This window comes from Cyprinus carpio, chromosome B10 (assembly GCF_018340385.1).
Source record: "Cyprinus carpio isolate SPL01 chromosome B10, ASM1834038v1, whole genome shotgun sequence".
Classification (NCBI taxonomy): Eukaryota; Metazoa; Chordata; class Actinopteri; order Cypriniformes; family Cyprinidae; genus Cyprinus; species Cyprinus carpio.
In genome coordinates, this window is record NC_056606.1 from 9,859,216 (window position 1) to 9,879,529 (window position 20,314).

Sequence of the window (20,314 nt, forward strand, 5' to 3'; positions counted from 1 at the left end):
TCCGGGCCGGACATTTTATTTATACTTGATAAAACGGAAAAGATCTTTGTTTTAGATGAAGGACAAACCTCTTGGACGTTCTCACACATACTGAGCCGGACAGTTGACCCTGCCAAACTGTAGCTGAAATACAAGTCTAGGGATGGGCCATGATGATATTGAGGTTGACTAGTTTGTCTTGATTCATTCATATATATACATGTTGTTAGGCTTTCCTGTAGCTCAAACAGTAAAGCAAGACCCTAATAATGTCGATGTTGTGGGTTCAATTCCCAGGGAATGCAAGATATGTAAATGTTAATTGTTAGTGCTATGTGTTATTTGACCAAACATGCAGTAATACGGTGACTATTTAAAATGGCTGTTTTCTATTGTACTGTAGTTTAGAATGTAATGTATTCCAGTAATGGCAAAGCTGAATTTGTCTTTACTTAGGATTCAGTGTCACATGATCCTTCAAAAATCATTCTAATATGCTGATATTTTCTTATTCTCTTATTCTTATTATCAATGTTAAAAAAGAGTTTAGCTGCTTTATGTTTTTGATGAAACCATGATGTTTTTTTTTTTTTCAAGATTCTTTGATGAATAGAAAGTTTGAAAATGAAATATTCTGTAATGTCGTAAATATCAGTTTTACACAATTAAATATGTCCTTGCTGAATAAAAGTATTATTTTCTTTCAAAATAAAACAATATTTTACCAGCCCAGCTTTTGAGCTGTAGTGGAAATGTTCCTAAGAAATATGTCTGATCAGCTTCCAAAAGTTTGATTAGTGAACTAGCCATTCAGACAAAAAAGGTCAAGATTTTGCTGGTTAGTGACCCTATTAGCCCTCTGCTGGTAGATGCCCTAACTACACCAACAGGGGGAAAAAAAAACTTTTTATTATAGTTCAGATTTTTTTTTTTTTCCTAGGCTTTTAAAAAGCATAACAATGTTCTTTTTGTCCAGTGTTTGCTGCTTTTCACATCACAGCTTAACATAGTCACTACTGAAGGGTTTGGGACTGAGCCCACAAGCATAGATGGTAGATTTCAAACTGTGTCTTTCCAGGGGATCTTGTGCAAGGTGCCACAAAGACAAATAGTAATGCTATTGGATGGCTCTCACCAGGTGTTATAGCCCTCTTTGGTCCAGGCAACCCTCCAAATAGTGGATTTTAAAACATTTGCAATATACAAGCCTAGGTTATTTTTTTTTTTATAGAAGCAGGGGTGGTAACAACAAGCAAAATATTTTTTCCCACTCTCTCTCCCTCCTCTTATGTTTGCTCACTATCTTTCTCTACCCTGCTGGGACTGATATGACTGTAGGATGTGAGGAAGGCCGCAGCTGAGGTAGCAGTCCAGAATGCACTGCTGGCAGAATTGGATAAACTCATTTATTGGTATTGTGTGTCCACTCAGAGAGCATCAGTGTGTAATGAATGGCAGAGCACAGCTACTGCAGTAAACTCTCTCTGTCTCTCTCTGTCTTTCAAATTCACATCCAATGGAGCTTTAATGATGTCACTGTCCAAACTATAATATTGGCAAGGCAATGCAGAGCAATTTCTGAATATAACACAAACCTTTCTTTCTCTCTTTCATGGTGCACGGTCAAGCAGGTGACCTGCTGGCTGCAGGTTCAAATCCCAACTGGGAACGAATAGAGTGTTTTCCAGCAGCTAGATAATTAACCTGAATTCTTCTGTGTATCCAAGCACATAATGGACAACTGAGAGCTATGTCAGCGACTGCAGATAAGGGCATCTGCTCTGCATTCTGATTACAGTTATAGAAATAACACTGATAATGATGTGTTATTATCATCAATTATCTTCTCATGATATGGAAACAAAAAACATGAGTTAAAGAGATTGGATGTTTGTCTAATCTGTACTGATAGTGTGGCAATTGTTGTGAGTCTGTGTTGTATCGTCGAGGTTCAAGGCTCGAGAAAATGAGGGCAAAAAATCCTACACAAAACATGTCTGTCTGTCAGGGTCAGAGATGAAGGAGCTAATGAACGCAACCACCATCCGTGCATCGACTCTGTGGTTTTATCCTATTTTCCGGCTTTTTTTTAAAGCGCTTTAATTGGATTTCTTCATCCTGACAAGTGCTTTGAACAGATAATTATCACGGGTGCATTGTCCAGTGCTATCTCTGCCTCTCTTCTCATTGGCCTTTGTGTTTAAACATGCCTTCTATCCAGATAAGAGCATGAGACTGCCATGCAAATAATCATCTCTGAACGTGCTTTAGTGCACTCACCCGAAGAATCTCTTACCACGGGAAATAAAGGATTAGACCACAGTGGACGCTTTCCCTGCGTGTCTCTTCTCTCGTTTTCTCTCTTGCTCTCTTTCACACCAGTGCATAGTTATTAGTCAGACAAGGGATTCCAACATGGAGGAAAATATTGGATCTGGATCAAGTGTAGCCATGTTATTCAACACCAGTGACCAGTTCTACAGGGGGGCGGGGGAAAAGCTTCCGGAATCAATGTAGTAAGAAATATCATCCATTTAAATAGAAATCAACACCGCATACACAGACCAATATAAAATTGCAAATGTACCATTCCTTGGTCCCAGGTGGATTTGAGCATGTTACACCACATCGTTGAGTTCAAGAAGTTTATTTTGCAGATGGCTAAACCGAAGACTGATTCCATGGGGTACTTGAAGAGCTGGCTTTTGTCTGAATGCATTCAGTGTTTCTTTCTTTTCCTCGTCACCCTTGACTACATTCCGGTTGACATTCTTGCTTTTGAGACTAATACAAGGAGGCGCATCAGAACAATTTACATTGTCAGAAGCTCTTCTTCCTCACCCCATTTTATAGACTTACGCAATTAAGCCTTGTTTCTTTTACTGCCAACATGAAACAGCAGAGAACATAATTTCTGCCACTGCCAAAATGCCAGGGAGAGCTCAATATTCATGGAATTTTCTAATATCCTACCTTCCCAGTGGGGTGAAGACAGTGAGAGAAATAATGATCACTGCTCATGTCAGCAAGGAAAAGCAGGAGAGAGAATTATGCAACAGCATATCTCTTCAGCACTTTTTTTTTTTTTTGGTGGTTTCTCACTTTTTTCGCGGTAAGTGGATTATACTCCAATCCAGGACACAAGAAAATTAATGTTTTCCATCATGACTACGAATAGTTTTGAAGCCTTGGATATTAAACTAGGCCTTAAACACACTTGCCGCTGAAGATGTGGGCTGAGCAATTTGAACATAATTGGTTTGCTGGTTTCTCCAAAACTGCACTATGTAGCAATTCTCTTCAGGGGTGGAGATAAAGAGTGGAAGATCTTATTAGGACTTGTATTTTGACGGGGTCAGGTGTTGAGCCTGCTCGTTGACATCTCAGTAAGAGTGAGTCCGTCTTGGGGCTGTCGAGGGGCTTGACTGACAAGCCTCTGATGATGAGCGGTGGATTTGAAGAATTGATTTAGTTGTATCTCCTTGTTTGTTTGTGCCAGGGTGTGATGCATGATTGAGTCACTGACAGCTCAAAACCAGAGAATTAGAGCAAGCGCATCATGACTGCAGGACTGTTCCTTCATTTCCTGACACCCTTCCTGTACAAAAAAAGCATGTCCTGTAGATTTCCAATGCAAATTGCAATCGTGATCAGGGTATGCTTGCAGAAAGTGATATTAACAGTAGGTTTATAAAAGCAAAGCTCTACCAAGTCTGCCCCCAGGCATCTTTTCTGCGGCGACACATATCATGGTCAAATATGAACCCGTGTTTTTATGGTTTGTAACTTGCATTATGTATGAATGGTATGTCTGAATAATGAAACTTGATTGTAAGTGTAACAACACACCACTCCTAGGCTGTGAAGGTGTTAGTGCGTGTGTGAATGTATACCTCTCTAATGGAGCTTAATGGATTGCGTTCAGATCTCTACTGCTTTAATGGGGTGAGATGTCTGAGAGGTCTTTGTCCTTGTTTCACTCTCTTCAGCTGACATATTCCCACTGACCCACAGAAGAGACTGACACCAGTGTCCACTAAACCAACTCTGGTTGGATGCCATTTTTGGGCTGGCATGGACTGACATTAGTCTTCAGGTTGGTTTGTGCTTTTTTTTTGTGATACTCTACCTATTAGTTTAGCTAGTTACGAAGCATGGTGGGAAGCCAACTTCAAAAACATGTTACCAGCCATCCTCAACGCTTGCTTAAATGAAGTATTGTTAGTGAGATGGCAAAGCAAGATCTTCTCAGTCTGTCAAATCTGAAAATTATATTAAGGAAATGAAAATATATGAGGCTCAGGGCATCTTCAGTCTTCGGGAGATTGTTTGCCTTTTTATTTAAAGTGCCTTCAATTTTAATATCATCAATATTTCCAAATAAGCCTCAGCAAGTGCAGAGCTGCTGCCCATTTCTCCATGGCAACACACCAAACAGAGAAATGTTGTGCTTCACAGTTATCATACAAAGCCTATGACGAGGCAATTACATCATGCAAAGTAGATTTTTCATCGCACTGAGAGAATGAGCCACTTCATTACTGACACCTCAGAAATCTGACTGGCCTTGTTGGCCTCTGAATGAGCAAAATAACAACTTATATTTGCTTATTGAAAGATAAAGCAAGATGAAGGAAGGGTGAAAGAACACAAAAGACAGAACTAAAAACTGAAGCACGAGTGAAAAAAACTAATTATATTTTATCTAGCATACAGGGCTTCTTTGAGTCACACAGATACAAAAAAAGTGTCAGTTTCTACTTTGAAACACAATATTCCCTCGAATGTAGTCCCAACTAACCTAAAAAATTGCATTTACAAACAGTTTCATATTGTACAATAGTTATCAATCTTAAACCAACAACGGAACTAGTTGTCAATGATGCAAATAAATCACTCTACATATAAATGATGCATAGATAGCGCTCTTCTCGGGGACAATGTTGCCAGAAAACAAACAAACAAACAAACAAAACAAAAAATGCATGTAGGTCAGGAAAATTGACTCGCCTCACCAATATAAGCCTAAATATATATATTGTAGGTCAGATATATATATATATATATATATATATATATATACTGTATATACATACATACATGTACATACATACATATATATATATATATATATATATATATATATATAACACACACACACACACACACACACACACACACAAACATATAATTTAGGGATAATTTCTTAATTTAATATGAACTGTTTAACACATAAAAATGAATTAACACTATTTATGCAGCATTTTTATTTTATTTTTCTCTTCCTGACCCAATATATTTTCCAATCTGCACTCACAGCCGGTACAGTGAAACTGTGAATGGCTCAATAAATTAGTAGGGATGTGTGGATTTATCCTAAAATATTGATACTGTTACGAGTGTTTTGAAGGATAGTTCACTCAAAAAAAGAATAAATCTGTCATCACTTAATGTTTTGATTTGTGTTAATTGATTTATAATTTTACGAGTGTTTTGAAGGATAGTTCACTAGAATGAGAAGAAATAAGGGCGATGATGTCATTAAAAAAATGTCAAGCTATAGTCCTGCAGAGATATCAACCTTAATTAGCATTAGCATTACTAGCCACGGCGAGACAGGTGTCGTAATACCAGTTTCGGCCATGGGAGGCGGTATGCGGGCAACATAACCACCAGCCAACCTGCAATACACGAATAACTCGCACGGCTTGTGGGCGTACTTGAACCTGATGTCAATCGTGTGGAAAGTACAGACCCACTACTTCATTTCAGTTCAGGGAAGAGAGCGGAAGGATGGCTGAAGCCCTTGGCAAGAGACACCTACCACCACCACCCGCTACAGGGAAACAACCGCGCTCGGAATCACAAATCAAATCCGATAAGAAAAGGAGCCGAAACAGAGTAGACATCGGCACTGCTTTCCATCGCTGGAGACAACTGATGGACTTGAAAGAAATGAGGTTCGACTCCGAACTTGCAACATTTCTTTTGGATTGGTAAGTAAGATGCTGTTAGTATTTCGCTAGAAGTTTGTTTTATATGTTTGCGTATTTTTGTCGGGAAGTTATAACATAGAAATGTATCGAAGGCTGTTCGATAAACGTGCTGATGTTAGCGATGGCTAACCGTAGCTGCGTGTGATAATTAGCTAGCTATAACTTACCCACAGATCCGATCCGGTTTTCACCTGTTATCTACCAAAGCCCGTCTCTACCAAGCTGATGCTTAAATGTAACATTACCTAAGAAGCTTGAAATGTCTTCGATGATAATGAACCCGAGAGAGAGAGAGAGAGAGAGAGAGAGAGAGAGAGCCCCGGCCGCGCGCACACTCACTCACTATATTCAGAGCGGTCAAATTTTTGCTAATGAAAATCAAACTTGATATATGACAGAATCTGATATTTTTTTATATCATAACTAACCTGCTCTGTCTAGTCTGTTGGTCTCCGTGTCCTCTTTGTTTCGTGGTTTTTCTGTGCGTGAGAAAATTGATGTGTGGCGTGAAAGCGTGTGAAAAGAGTCTCACGTGAATGCTTGAGAGTTGGCAGCTCTGGTTACGTTGGTTGGCGCTAGCTTGGTCAACATCAGCTGTCTGATGTTGACCAATGATGTTGACAGAATGCTGTCTGTCAAATTAATTTAATTCAAATAATGTGTATATACAACTCAAAATGTAATATGAACAAAACGAATATGAACATATTCACTGGTAAAGGTGAAGGGGAGTAGCTTGAAGATGTCATGTTTCAAAATCACTTGACATCACCTAACGTTCCTCTGGAGTCAAAACGTCCTCTTAGGCTTCGGCTATGGCTCTAGGGTTGTTGTGAAGGTAGGGGCGGAGCATAGAGACTATGCCTTTTCTCGTTTGTTACTCTACAGTAGACCAATTCACTTTATTGAGGCATACTGCCCCCATCTGGTATGGAATGTGGAGTATGACTTGATTTTTTTTGCCAGACATGACACATGGCACCTTTAATCACCCTTAAGTCTCTCTAAACCCTATTTAGACTTAGTTAATAAACTATTAGTTAGTTAATATAGTTAATAAACTATTAATAAACTTACTTAGTTTATTAATTGCTAGTTATGTTGTATTATTGGCTAAATTAGACATTTTATCATTTTATGCACACATTAAAATTAATTAAAGTATTGTTAAAAGGGACAACTTAACCTCTGGGGAAAATGCATTATGTTGACTTAAAAAAAATAAAAAATAAAAATTTAAAATTAAATTAAATATTAAAAAAAACTTTTCCACATCACTGTAAAGGAAAACAACTAAAACCACTCAGACGGTATAGAGGAAGGGCGAAAGAAAGAGAAGCATCTAGGAGTTACAGCAGCAGGAGAGAAATGGCATAGGACATTATTGAGAGAAGCACTGGTGCTAAGCTGCTTATTGATAAAAGCACTAATCTGCCTGGCGGAAGGTAAAGGAGGCTGGAATGAGTAGTGATAAAATATTTGAGCTAAAGGCAATGCCACAAGGGAGCTGAGCCTCTACATAGCTTTCCCTAAAGGAGCTTCTCATTTTTTATTAAGTGCAACTCTCACCATTGGTGACTCAAAGAACGTGTTTCTGTCGGTGGTGAAATGAGACAGGGGCACAGAATACAACTGCCACTGCCTTTCATCTGCTCGGGCAAACAGTTAGGGAAATGGAGAATGTCACTCTCTATAGGCCTGTCACAGTTATTACAAAATCACCTGATTGATCTGATCGTAATTATCAAGCACTTTAAATTCCAATCTCATATTACCATCCACAGTTTAAACCAATGTTGAAATTCCATGAAATGTCTTTAAACTGTACATCAATATATCACTATAATATAATACCCAGGTTGGCTGAGTTTCAAAAAGCTGTGCTGTTAATGGAAAGTGAATTAATGATTGCTATTATTTGTATGAAAATTATTCATAATTGTGGCAGCACAACCTATCTACATTCATGCTTATCATAGCTTTCTATTCTCATATCATAAGCAAGAATGTAATATGATGAAATCAGAGATGCTCTGCCTCTGGCGCAATACAAAAAAAAATGACAGCACTTCGTAAACACCCATGTAGAAAAATGCTTCCAAGACAACATTCGCATAAATCAAGCTCCTTGTGCTTGTGTGCAGAAATATATTTGGGAGGAAATGAATCTGACTGTGAACACTTGCATATTACCATAATCATTATCATTATTGTCATCCTTGTCTTCGACGACACTATCATTAGTCGCACATCTGTGTGCTACTATGGTGCGCTATGCTTTGCTGTCGAACAGCTCAACAGCATCAGCCATCTCCTTCAGAAACCGTCTCCTGCCAGTGAAGCACCTCCTGGGTAGGGGCTGTAATCCCTCTTAACAGGTAATCATTGTGATAGATCGAAATCACCAACAACACATACAGGGACCGGACCAGAGGCGTGAAGATTTACGCAAGGCCTTTCCAGTACTCAAAACCCTAAGTTTCTGAAAGAGTTTGTGTCCTTTTGAGATGAAGGGAGGAGGAGAGAGACAGAGAGAGATGATCCAATTCTACTGTGTCAGTTCTGCAGGGCCCATCCCAGTGTGCTTGTCAAGATCATGAGAATCGATTAGCCCAGGCTGAAAATGTCATGGCGGTCTCATTTATTTGAAGTAGAGATCCAATAGAGTGGTTATATCTAGTGAATCATTTTGGAAGAAGAACCAGCTTGAACATACTAAAATTGGTTGGTGGCCAAAATTTGGTTTGACTACAAAATGTCTACAACCGTCTTTCTTGGCTATACTTATCACTACTGGACAAGATTACTCATTTGGAATATGTCTGCCCAGTGCACTAAATCCCTGAGCACTTGTCCAGGTCAATCGATTCTGAAGTGTCAGCCAAGACCAGTCAGTCCGTAAGTGCCTGCAGAGACTTGTTAGTCCCAGTGAGACCATAATGCGAGACTCCAAGAGCAAACAAGACTGCATATGTGACCCACCCTGCTGTCTTCACGACATCTGCCATGTTGACACAGTAATACTGGCTGTATGTGCAATGGAATTTCTTCTTATTGTGCTAATTTCCCTCAGTGTGAGCAATCTCTGTAGAATATAATTGCAAAGTATTTCTTGATAATTGCTTAGTTGCTCGCTCCCACAGGCTGGAGGCAGAGAGGGTGCCTCGAACTCCTGAATCCCTGTAAGTGCAGCAGTTGCCTTCACGCTGAGCATGAGCCTGTGAGGCCTTCGCACCTGACAGTAGATTGGTCCACCGAGAGGGAGCTGAGTGCCGGCAGTATTGTGCTCTAATGAGGAGCAGTCTGAGAGTATTATGGGCTGTATTCACTGAGGGGAGATCTGAGAGGGTGGGCGCCAGGTTTGAGGTTTACGGCTGCATTCTGCTATGGATATTAGCCAGAGCTGGGTTGAGCAGATGCTCAAAATGTGGGATTTTGGGAAGGGCCTTGAGGCAGCCTCACATAGTGAATATTTGAGTAGGAGATGAACCATACAAAGAGTATGGAGCTCTAAAGGTACTGAATATTTACTCTTTTAGTTTCTCTTGGTGCTGGGGCTGATTTACGGCCATACTGGATTTGTTATATAGGGTGCATAATTTAGTAAAGGGAAAAAGGAAATGACGGCGAGGAAAAGGAAGAACGCTCGGTAGAAAGGCAACATTTTGATGGTAGATCCTCTTATCTTAAAACTTTGCTTGCCAGAGGATTTGAGGCGTGTGTGGTAGATATGAAGATAGAGAGATGGAGTGGAGATAACAGGGAAAGGCTTGGCTTGGAGCAATTTTTCAGCTACAATGGTTTGCTAGCCTGCACATTAGTGCTTTTACTTAGTTTTGCCGTGCCCTGGATGGTTAAAGCAGCCTGAATGAGTGAGGGTGAACTGAATCTTATAAATCGTATATCAGGTTATGAGAAATTTTATACCACTTTATCTGTAGTGTATGACTGTATCACAATCAGGGCCGTGCACAGGGGGGTGGCCCGGTGGCTAGAGTCACTGCCCCTTTGCCCACATTGGCTGAGGTGCCCCTCTCACCAATCCCCCCATCACCTCAGCTCAAAGCTGTCTGATATCGAGCTCCTAAATATCCACTGATTCCGCGAATTCGCTCCGTGTTTCCCGCCCGCTCCACAGCCTCACTCAATCTGTGTGCCGCTCTCTAGAGAGTGGAGACCATAGTCCCCGAAGCTCGTTCATTAACAGGTAGATGCATTACGATCCACATTAGTCAGTGGTTGAATCCACTGAATTAGTAATTAGTTGGTAGTTTGTTCGTTTTTGTCAGTAATGACTCGGCCTTCTAAAAGTGTTGTACAAAATATCCATGTTCTTGGAATTAGAATGTCTAATCAAATTATTGTACCTGATCAGATCTAATATAGATAACACCAAATTTGCTGTTGTTGGCACACTTTGTAGACAAAAAAATAAAAATAAAATAAAAAATGCCTTCACAAAAAAGAAGACAGAGAGAGAAAGAGCGACTGCTAAAGGCAGTTTAACATTACAAACAAGAATACAAAGCTCCAGCAAGCCAGCAGGTAAATCATCATATAGCCTAGATTTAGCAATTTGTTACACTTTAATTCTTGTAATTAAGTATATTTCCCATTATAATCACTTGTCTTGATACTAGTAATCTATAACACATCATATTTTATGAAAACCATATTAATAGTAGGCCTATAAATAGTTAAAAAAAAGTAGTATAAATGTTCTAAATTAGTTTTTTTTTATTAGTATATAATATAGATTTATGGTGTAAAATATTACATTTAATGTCTAATACTTATAGGGGAGAGTGCAATAAGATTAGCCCTTTTTTACTAATGTGGTCCTCAAGATAAGGGAAAATTACGCAGAAGTACAATTAAAGAATATATCCTATCCTAATTAAAATATTCCTATCATTTTAAATGATCAGAATGTATCTATGACAAAGGGTTCTAAAAATATGGCTTCTTATAAAAAACTGTTTCCATGGCTCAGTTTACCCCAGGTTTGGGGTAAGTTGACCCGAGTTGAGTCAGTGGGTAAGATGCACCATTTGTGTGTAAAATGACCATCTGACCAAATCTGATGAAGTGAAGTGACGTGACATACAGCCAAGTATGGTGACCCATACTCAGAATTCATGCTCTGCATTTAACCCATCCAAAGTGCACACACACAGCAGTGAACACACACACACCGTGGGCAGCCATTTATGCTGTGGCACCTGGTGAGCAGTTGGGGGTTCGGTGCCTTGCTCAAGGGCACCTCAGTCGTGGTATTGCCGGCCCAAGACTCGAACCCACAACCTTAGGGTTAGGAGTCATACTCTCTAACCATTAGGCCATGACTTATTTCAAACCCATGTGAAATAAATAATTTAAAAACTAATTTAACAATTTCCTTTTACAGACAGTCATATTTCTTTTCTTAAAGTTAACTTTAACAACATAAAAACAACCAAATGAAGATTAAATTTCAATATTTAATTGTTTGTTTCTGAAACAATATGTTGAACACCAAAGTTGTAGCCTTCCTAAAAACAGACTAAACAGAGAGTTTGCTGGCCATTAGTGACTACAGGTGGAAAGATATTTTTATTTATTTATTTTTATTTGCTTTCATAGCAATATATGGCAGCACTGCCAGAACTTATACTGATAGTTAAACTGATTTCATATTGTAGTTAAATCTTCTCAAAGTTGTGCCAACAACATTCATAAGGGCACTAGACAAAGTTATCATCTATCGTATATAGAAATGGTTATTAATGAAAACTATAACAGTAATAGGCCTATGTATTGCAGAATGAATAATAAACAACTGATAAAATTATATACCCCTAATCTAAAGTGATGGTGCAATGTGACATAATTTAACAATGCTCATTCCTCCAAAACAGAGAAAACATCTTTCACAATGTATTAACAAGCACCCAACATCCTTGTACCCCTTTTTTTGGTTTGGGCCACTGCCCCTCAAAATGTCTGTGCACGGCCCTGATCACAATTATTATTTGTCCTGTAAAATGAACTAAAATGGTTTAGTGAATTAAAGGTAAAGTGTGATATTTCTGCACCCTTAGCTGCATTACATGGAATTGCAATCTGTTTGTTTGAGGGACCCGACTGGAGTCTGGATATATAATTAATGGCTGAACTAATGGTGTTAGTTTGGGACAGAAGTACCTGTTCGTCCAACCAGTTTTTTAAATGCGTTAGGGCAAACATTATTTTTGCAACTGTGTTTAATAGCTTTAGCGGCTCAGAAATCACACATTTTACCTGTAAATACTTGCAACAACAACAAAAAGACTAAGTTTTTTAACATTTACATTAAGTAACATTTTAAAAAGAAACACTAGAAAACCGATAGTTCCAATGATAAATTCCAGTTGTCCGAACCACATTTGAAGCCATAGTAAAATAGCCAATATACTGTAAATATATCTGTGACCAGCTTTAATGTTAAAGGTATTGTTCACCCAAAAATAACAAAACAAAAATAATGAATTTATTCAACAATTTCTGTGCATGTGTGTGCATTCCTCTGCTGGTAAACATGGCACAGTACATCTGGGTTCTACATCAGAACATGGTAGTTGCGTTGCACAGCATAGATGGAATAAAACAACTAACCTCTGGAAAAAGTGAACTTATGCATTATCGTTACCTCTGAGTTAGAATGTGTGTCACATTGTCACAGACAATAAAGCATCATTTTTTCTTTGACTTAAAGAATGTTATTGTCAAAAATAAAAGAAAAAAAAGCACACTCCAACATTTCATATAACTGCATTCTGCTGGAAAGTTTTGAAACACATAGGTAACATAAATAACTAAACTGTGCTTCACACTGCTCCCTTTATAAAACTTCCTCCTCGTCAGTAAAAACAAAGCAGTCATGTATACGATTAGGTATAGATGCGAAATCTTTGACAGATGAGACATTTCTGCCATCTCTTAATTTATACCATAACCTGCCCACCCCAAGTGTGTGTGTTGAGTGTTTTATGAGCGTTCTTCTAACACACTGGCACTTGCAAGGTTAAGAGATGTGTTTCACTTATTAAAGCCCACCCCAAAATCCAACCTGAATCCTTGCCTTCCAATCTTCCTCCCTCCAGTTGGAGATGAAGGGCAGCCCATGGTGAAGAGGGGGGATGTTGGAGATGAAGGGCAGCCTGTTATCTCTGTCTAATAAGGCATTTTGAAGAGGGGGGTTTTATTTAAGTGCAGATTTACAGCTTCACAAGCTCTCATCATGCCCATTTAAAAATAACTGGGAAGGTCTCTCCCTTGATCCCTGTCTATGTGCTATGTCTCTCACTCAAGGCTGCTCCGGAGAGAGAGGAACACATCACAAAAAAGGTGTTAGATCTTTGCCATGACCAAGCTAATTATCAACACTGTACTTGATGAGCCTATGCAGTCCCCTCGGTAACTGTCACACAGTCTAACACATTTAGAGGTTATAGGGAGGGAGTTTTGGGAAGATCCATGAACTGTGAAAGACACACGCACAAATACAACACACAGCAACACATTCAAACAAATCTCTGCTCACGGAGTCAGGCCATGCTACTGTGAATTGAGCGTTGAGTTTTTTTTTTTCACACCTCAGGAGAAGTCTTTCAGAACAAACAAACTCCTCTTAATGAGTTTTTTACGGACCAGGAAGGAAAGCAGTGAAGCCAGTCATCACGCTCAATCCTCACTGGCAATAATCGGCAAACAAGGCCACTGTGTTTACACTCATCAGAGCTTAAACTAGGAGAGCTTGAGCCAAGGATGTCACGCACCTGAGCACATTGCCACGCACACTGAGTCATCGGTGAGCGTATTACCATTCGCTCTGTCACGCTCCACTCTCCACATCTGTCACTCAGTTTGGCTGAGATTTTATTTTTTTATTTTGGTCAATCTGTTAAGCCTGATGTGGGTTTGGGATGTGATGGAGGGGATTCCCTCACGAGTTCACATCTGCCAAGAAATGTCACACGAGTCAACATCTGTCCCTTGTTTATACACCTATCAGTCAACTCTCACAGATACAAATATCCATTTATGTAACTTATGTCACATTGTAAGAATCTGATTGGTTAGGTCGACTTGCTGAAACCAGTCCACACAGAGGAAACTCAGCCCACATTCACACAAATGGATTACATGAGTACATTCAAAAGCCTGGAAGTACACACACACAAACAATACACACCAGTGCAGCACACTCTCCATAGCTAGAGTCTATTGTCACTTCCATGCCATATGCTGTCCATCACGGTGTGGGAGCTGCCGTGGGTAACTATTCTCCCCAGTCAGTGAGTCTGCAAGGCCTGCACTCACCCTGACTGTCATCTAGCATCTGCTGGCTTTATCAAACACCAGACTGGTACTGACGGAGTCAGGACCCATGTGCCCTTGCTTTTTGTCTCAAGCCTCTGCCCAGTAAACTTCACTACCACTCTCACTGGAGATTACACTCAATTTGAAATTTCTTGTTTTCCCTTGATCCACACACAATTTGTAGCACCAGTTGCTTTACTTTTATTTCCCTTGGATTTCATCTGAAATTAGCATGTTGAATTGGCATCTAAATGGGTCAGACTGAATAGGCATCTGAGCCAAAGAAAATGACTTTGGGGGGGGGGGGGGGGGGGCAGAGTGTTATCTCTGTCTAATAAGGCATTTGAATTGTATGGGTTTAATTTAAGCGCAGATTTACAGCTTCACAAGCTCTCATCATGCCCATTTAAAAATAACTGGGAAGGTCTCTCCCTTGATCCCTGTCTATGTGCTATGTCTCTCACTCAAGGCTGCTCTGGAGAGAGAGGAACACATCACAAAAAAGGTGTTAGATCTTTGCCATGACCGAGCTAATTATCAACACTGTACTTGATGAGCCTATGCAGTCCCCTCGGTAACTGTCACACAGTCTCTAACACATTTAGAGGTTATAGGGAGGGAGTTTTGGGAAGATCCATGAACTGTGAAAGACACACGCACAAATACAACCACACAGCAACACAGTTCAAACAAATCTCTGCTCACGGAGTCAGGCCATGCTACTGTGAATTGAGCGTTGAGGTTTTTTTTTTCACACCTCAGGAGAAGTCTTTTCCGAACAAACAAACTCCTCTTAATGAGTTTTTTTTACGGACCAGGAAGGAAAGCAGTGAAGCCAGTCATCACGCTCAATCCTCACTGGCAATAATCGGCAAACAAGGCCACTGTGTTTACACTCATCAGAGCTTAAACTAGGAGAGCTTGAGCCAAGGATGTCACGCACCTGAGCACATTGCCACGCACACTGAGTCATCGGTGAGCGTATTACCATTTCGCTCTGTCACGCTCCACTCTCCACATCTGTCACTCAGTTTGGCTGAGATTTTATTTTTTTATTTTGGTCAATCTGTTAAGCCTGATGTGGGTTTGGGATGTGATGGAGAGGGGATTCCCTCACGAGTTCACATCTGCCAAGAAATGTCACACGAGTCAACATCTGTCCCTTGTTTATACACCTATCAGTCAACTCTCACAGATACAAATATCCATTTATGTAACTTATGTCACATTGTAAGAATCTGATCGGTGAGGTCGACTTGCTGAAACCAGTCCACACAGAGGAAACTCAGCCCACATTCACACAAATGGATTACATGAGTACATTCAAAAGCCTGGAAGTACACACACACAAACAATACACATCAGTGCAGCACACTCTCCATAGCTGGAGTCTATTGTCACTTCCATGCCATATGCTGTCCCATCACGGTGTGGGAGCTGCCGTGGGTAACTATTCTCCCCAGTCAGTGAGTCTGCAAAGGCCTGCACTCACCCTGACTGTCATCTAGCATCTGCTGGCTTTATCAAACACCAGACTGGTACTGACGGAGTCAGGACCCATGTGCCCTTGCTTTTTGTCTCAAGCCTCTGCCCAGTAAACTTCACTACCACTCTCACTGGAGATTACACTCAATTTGAAATTTCTTGTTTTCCCTTGATCCACACACAAATTGTAGCACCAGTTGCTTTACTTTTATTTCCCCTTGGATTTCATCTGAAATTAGCATGTTGAATTGGCATCTAAATGGGTCAGACTGAATAGGCATCTGAGCCAAAGAAAATGACTTTGGACTTATTCATTAGCGGCAGGTCACACAGGCCCCTCTCACCGAGTAGATCGGATTTCATGAGAAATCTGAGAAAACATGAGCTCTAGCAAATATGCCCATTTTGCACTCTACCCACATTACAAAAAATATAATGAAATCATTTCATGACTGGACCTTTGCAATTGTCTGATCACAAAGTAAATTGAAGTGTATTTTCAGACAGTGAACTGGTGGCCAGATAATATATAAAAGGGTACATGATGCAATACAAGAGCCATTTTTGACATCTTTCAAACAGACAGATTCTTGTTGGCAAGATGGTCTTTTCATGTCATATATTGTAAATTAACCCACAATGAACGAAATGAGGAGAATGTTATTTAGCATATAGCAAAATATTCATATATCAACACTCACTACTTTAGCACAAGTACCACTCTGAACAAAATTGAAATGACCCATATCAGCATTTGCAAGCAAAACTATTTTTTCCATCACAGCATTACACATATAAAATCAGAAATAAATATTGGTACCGTTTTTGTGCTGTATTTTGGTTGATTGGTCTTGTAGCTGTAATCCGAGTACTGGTCTGAGCCGGTGGAGTTGTCATCACCGCCTGTTCCCACAAAGGTGTTGGCGGCTGGGAGCTCCTGGACAGCCTGATGCTTTTGGGAGGCAGATGGGGACTGGGCCTGGAGCTGGATGGAGGGCAATGGGGAATTGGAACGATAGTGCCTGCCTAGGTCAGGGCTTCCAGGCGGATATGTCAGAGGCAAATGGATCCTGGGGCTGTCGTTGACCCCATCAAGGTTAAATTTCAGACTCTTTTGAAGGCTTACTTCCTCATCCTCTCCAAGAGGTTTAGGTGACTTTGGTGGCTTACCTTTTTTACCCTTTCTCCCCTTGCCACTTTTTGGCCCTTGCTTGGGGGCATACAGATCTTTGGTCTCCTTCTTGCCAGCCTGATAACCACTCTTAGCTTCTCTTTGAAGGCGATGCCTGATGAAGACCACTACAACAATCACAGTGACCACTCCCGCCACTCCAGCTAAACTGCCATATACAATGTTGCTTCTTTGGGCAGCCAAACCATAATCTGGGTCTCCTGCAATGTCCATGTCCAGTGGGGTGTACAAGCTATGCCCCACAAGTGCCTCCACGTGACTTACGTTGGCAATTGTTTCATTTACGTAAATATGTACCAAGGCAATGGCGTGACGGGAAGGTTTGCCCCTATCGCTCACTTTTATCACCAGTCGATGCAGACCACTGTGCTTCCGAGTTAGTTCCTTGGTTAATATGATCTCGCCATTAGATGGAGAGATGTAAAAAAGGTCATGTGGATTTCCCCCAGCAATGCTGTATACTAGCTCAGCATTGGAACCGGAATCAATGTCCTCCGCTTTGACCACTTCCACAACACTGTCTGGAGCAGCCATGGGAGATAGACGTATGAAGGATGAGTTAGATGGTTTGGTGACAACAGGTGCATTATCATTCTCATCGAGGACATTGATGGTCACGCCAACATAGGATGATCTTGGTGGATCCCCTCCATCTACAGCTTTCAAGCGGAACGTGTAACTGCTCTCCTTCTCTCTGTCAAATGAGATACTGGACAGAATAGTGCCAGTACCATTCTGGATCACAAATTTGCCCACATCAGGTTCCACAGAAAGTTGCACTTGAGCATTCTCACCCTCGTCCATATCCTGTACTGTTACCATGCCAACGGGGCTAAGGGGTGGCATGTTCTCCAAGACTGAGAAGCTGTATCCACTCAGCATGAACTTGGGATCATTGTCATTTCGATCAAGTACCTTGATTACAACTGTGGCAGTACCCCTGTGACTGGGAACCCCTTTATCTGCTGCAGTAACACGGAACTCGTAGCGCTCCTTGTGCTCACGATCAAGAGGGCTCCGAGCACGTACTTCACCTGAGTTAGGGTCAATCTCAAATAGTCCCCTTGTTGAAGAGTCCGCAATAATGCTGTAGACAAGCTCTGCATTAGTGCCACTGTCTGCATCTGAGGCAACCACATCTACCACCTTTTCTCCTGGCTGGTTCTCCTCAGCAAACTCTACTTCAAACAGAGTCGGTGAGAAAATGGGGGAATTGTCATTTGTGTCAGTCACTTGGACTTTTAGAGAGTTAGTGCTGGACAGAGCCGGATTGCCTGAATCCACTGCCACGATCTCCACCCGGTAGTCCCTAACCCTTTCATAGTCCAGAGGTGTTGTGGTCTGCAGAAAATACTTCCTCTTGTTGTCAACTGATGAATCACTGGCTGGCCGAAGCTGGAAAGGAACATCACCAGCAACCACACAGGTAACCACGGCATTCTCTCCCTCATCCTTGTCTGAAACCTGTACCAATGCCACTGCAGTGCCTACAGGCATGTCCTCTGAAATGTTTGCTACTCCATCACTATGGGTCACAAGACCAATGCCTCGAATCTCCACTGCTGGTGCATTGTCATTCTGGTCAGTTACATCAATAGAAACATATGTTTTAGAACTTTTGGGTGAGGGGCCTTTGTCTCGTGCAACGACGTAAAACTTCAAATTGTTGATCTCCTCACGATCCAATGAGCCTTTGACATATATGATGCCTGATGAGCGGTCTATCCGGAGAAGTTTTGGCACAGGATCAACAGCCTGATGCAACGTGTATTCAATCTCACCATTAGGACCCAAGTCTGAATCATTAGCCTTCACCTGCAATAGAAAATATAGTTATGAAGACTTGTACTGAAATCGGTTAAAATGTCAAGTACTAAAATAACAGCAAAATGAATTTTACACATACTCAAGACAATGTACAAAGAATACTGCAGGACAAGACTGCAAAACTACATTAATTAGACACTGTGCATTAAATATTGGGTATTTAAACAGAGTGAATCTATTTATAGCACAAAACTGGGAACATAGTCAAAGCATTGCATAACAGGATTTCTGGGGCATAGGCTATCTATAGATAGTGGGGTTCCTTAGAAACTTCACAGACTACTCAGATCATTTCAATAATCTAATATTTTATATACAACTTTAGTAGTTTACAGTGATTTACATATTTAACCAATTGAGCATGTATTTTATTTAACCAAATTAATGTGTATTTTTACTTATTTATTGTTTAACTAGATTAACATGTACGTGATGATCAAACTGGATTATTCTAAAAATGAAGGGAAATGAAATTAGTAAGTCAGGTCCTGCTCCACTGATGTAAGGCATCAAAGTAAAGAACAGACATCTGGGAGGTTGGAAATGCAGCACTCATTAAATTTTCACACTCCAACATGATGCAAGAGGCAATTTATCTTGCCTTGTTCGGATCTAAAGGTTGACTTAGCATGTTTGCCATTTTACCTGTAACACAGAGTGTCCAATTGGGCTGTTCTCTGCGACCTCTGCTTCGTAGGAGGATTTTTCGAATTGGGGTGCATTGTCGTTGGCATCAGCAATGACGACCCTCAGCAAGGCACTGCTGTAGCGAGGTGGATTGCCTCCATCCACAGCTTTGATGGTGAGATCGTAGGAGTCTTTCCGTTCTCGATCAAGGCTTCCCAATACAATGAGTTGAGGTAATTTTTCACCTCGGTCCTCTGCCACTTGTAGACCAAAGAGTGCTACAGCCTCTGGTCCTGCTGTTAGGGTGTAGTCGGCTACTCCATTTCTCTCCGTATCTTTGTCAGTTGCCAGTGGAATTGAGAAGAGTGCCCCCACGTGGGTGTTCTCTGGAACTGAGAGGGTAAGGACAGGTGAGGGAAACTGTGGTGTGTTATCATTGATATCCTGCACTTCGATCCTGCCCTCTATCAGCCGTGGACTCTGATTCTGAATGAGGTCTGTGACGGACACCTCAAACTCCAGAAAGCAGGGCTTGCCTTTATTACGACAATCCTTCAGTGTCTCTCTGTCTATGGGGATCTCAGTGGTAAAGATATCTCCAGTTTTGCCATCCACCCGCAGATAGGGAGTGCCCACCTCCAGTTTGTACAGGTGTCCAGTGTCTGGTAGGCCCTGGTCAGCAGCCAGACTGCCAATCAGTGTGCTTGGAGGTTGTTCCTCATGCACACGGTATAGAATGCCACCCACCGCACCACTCAGCAAGTCCAGTAACAGTCCCAACAGCAGAAACAACACTACAGGGAGATCCATGGGCCCTTGGAGAGGTAACACCTCAGTCTGCAAAACAGTGTGAAAAACATGTTAAATC

General features: G+C 40.9%; 1 protein-coding gene across 1 annotated transcript in view; it reads right to left on the minus strand.

Moving 5' to 3' along the window:
• Positions 1–20,314, minus strand: part of LOC109093379 (protocadherin-1-like) — an 85,937-nt gene that overhangs the window by 60,884 nt on the left and 4,739 nt on the right. Inside the window, exons 2-3 of the mRNA XM_042732399.1 lie at positions 19,465–20,283; positions 16,621–18,807 (exon numbers count right to left, since the gene is read on the minus strand). Of these exons, the coding sequence (XP_042588333.1) occupies positions 16,621–18,807; positions 19,465–20,256 (2,979 nt within the window). The 5' untranslated portion in view covers positions 20,257–20,283. The remainder of the gene's footprint in view (positions 1–16,620; positions 18,808–19,464; positions 20,284–20,314) is intronic.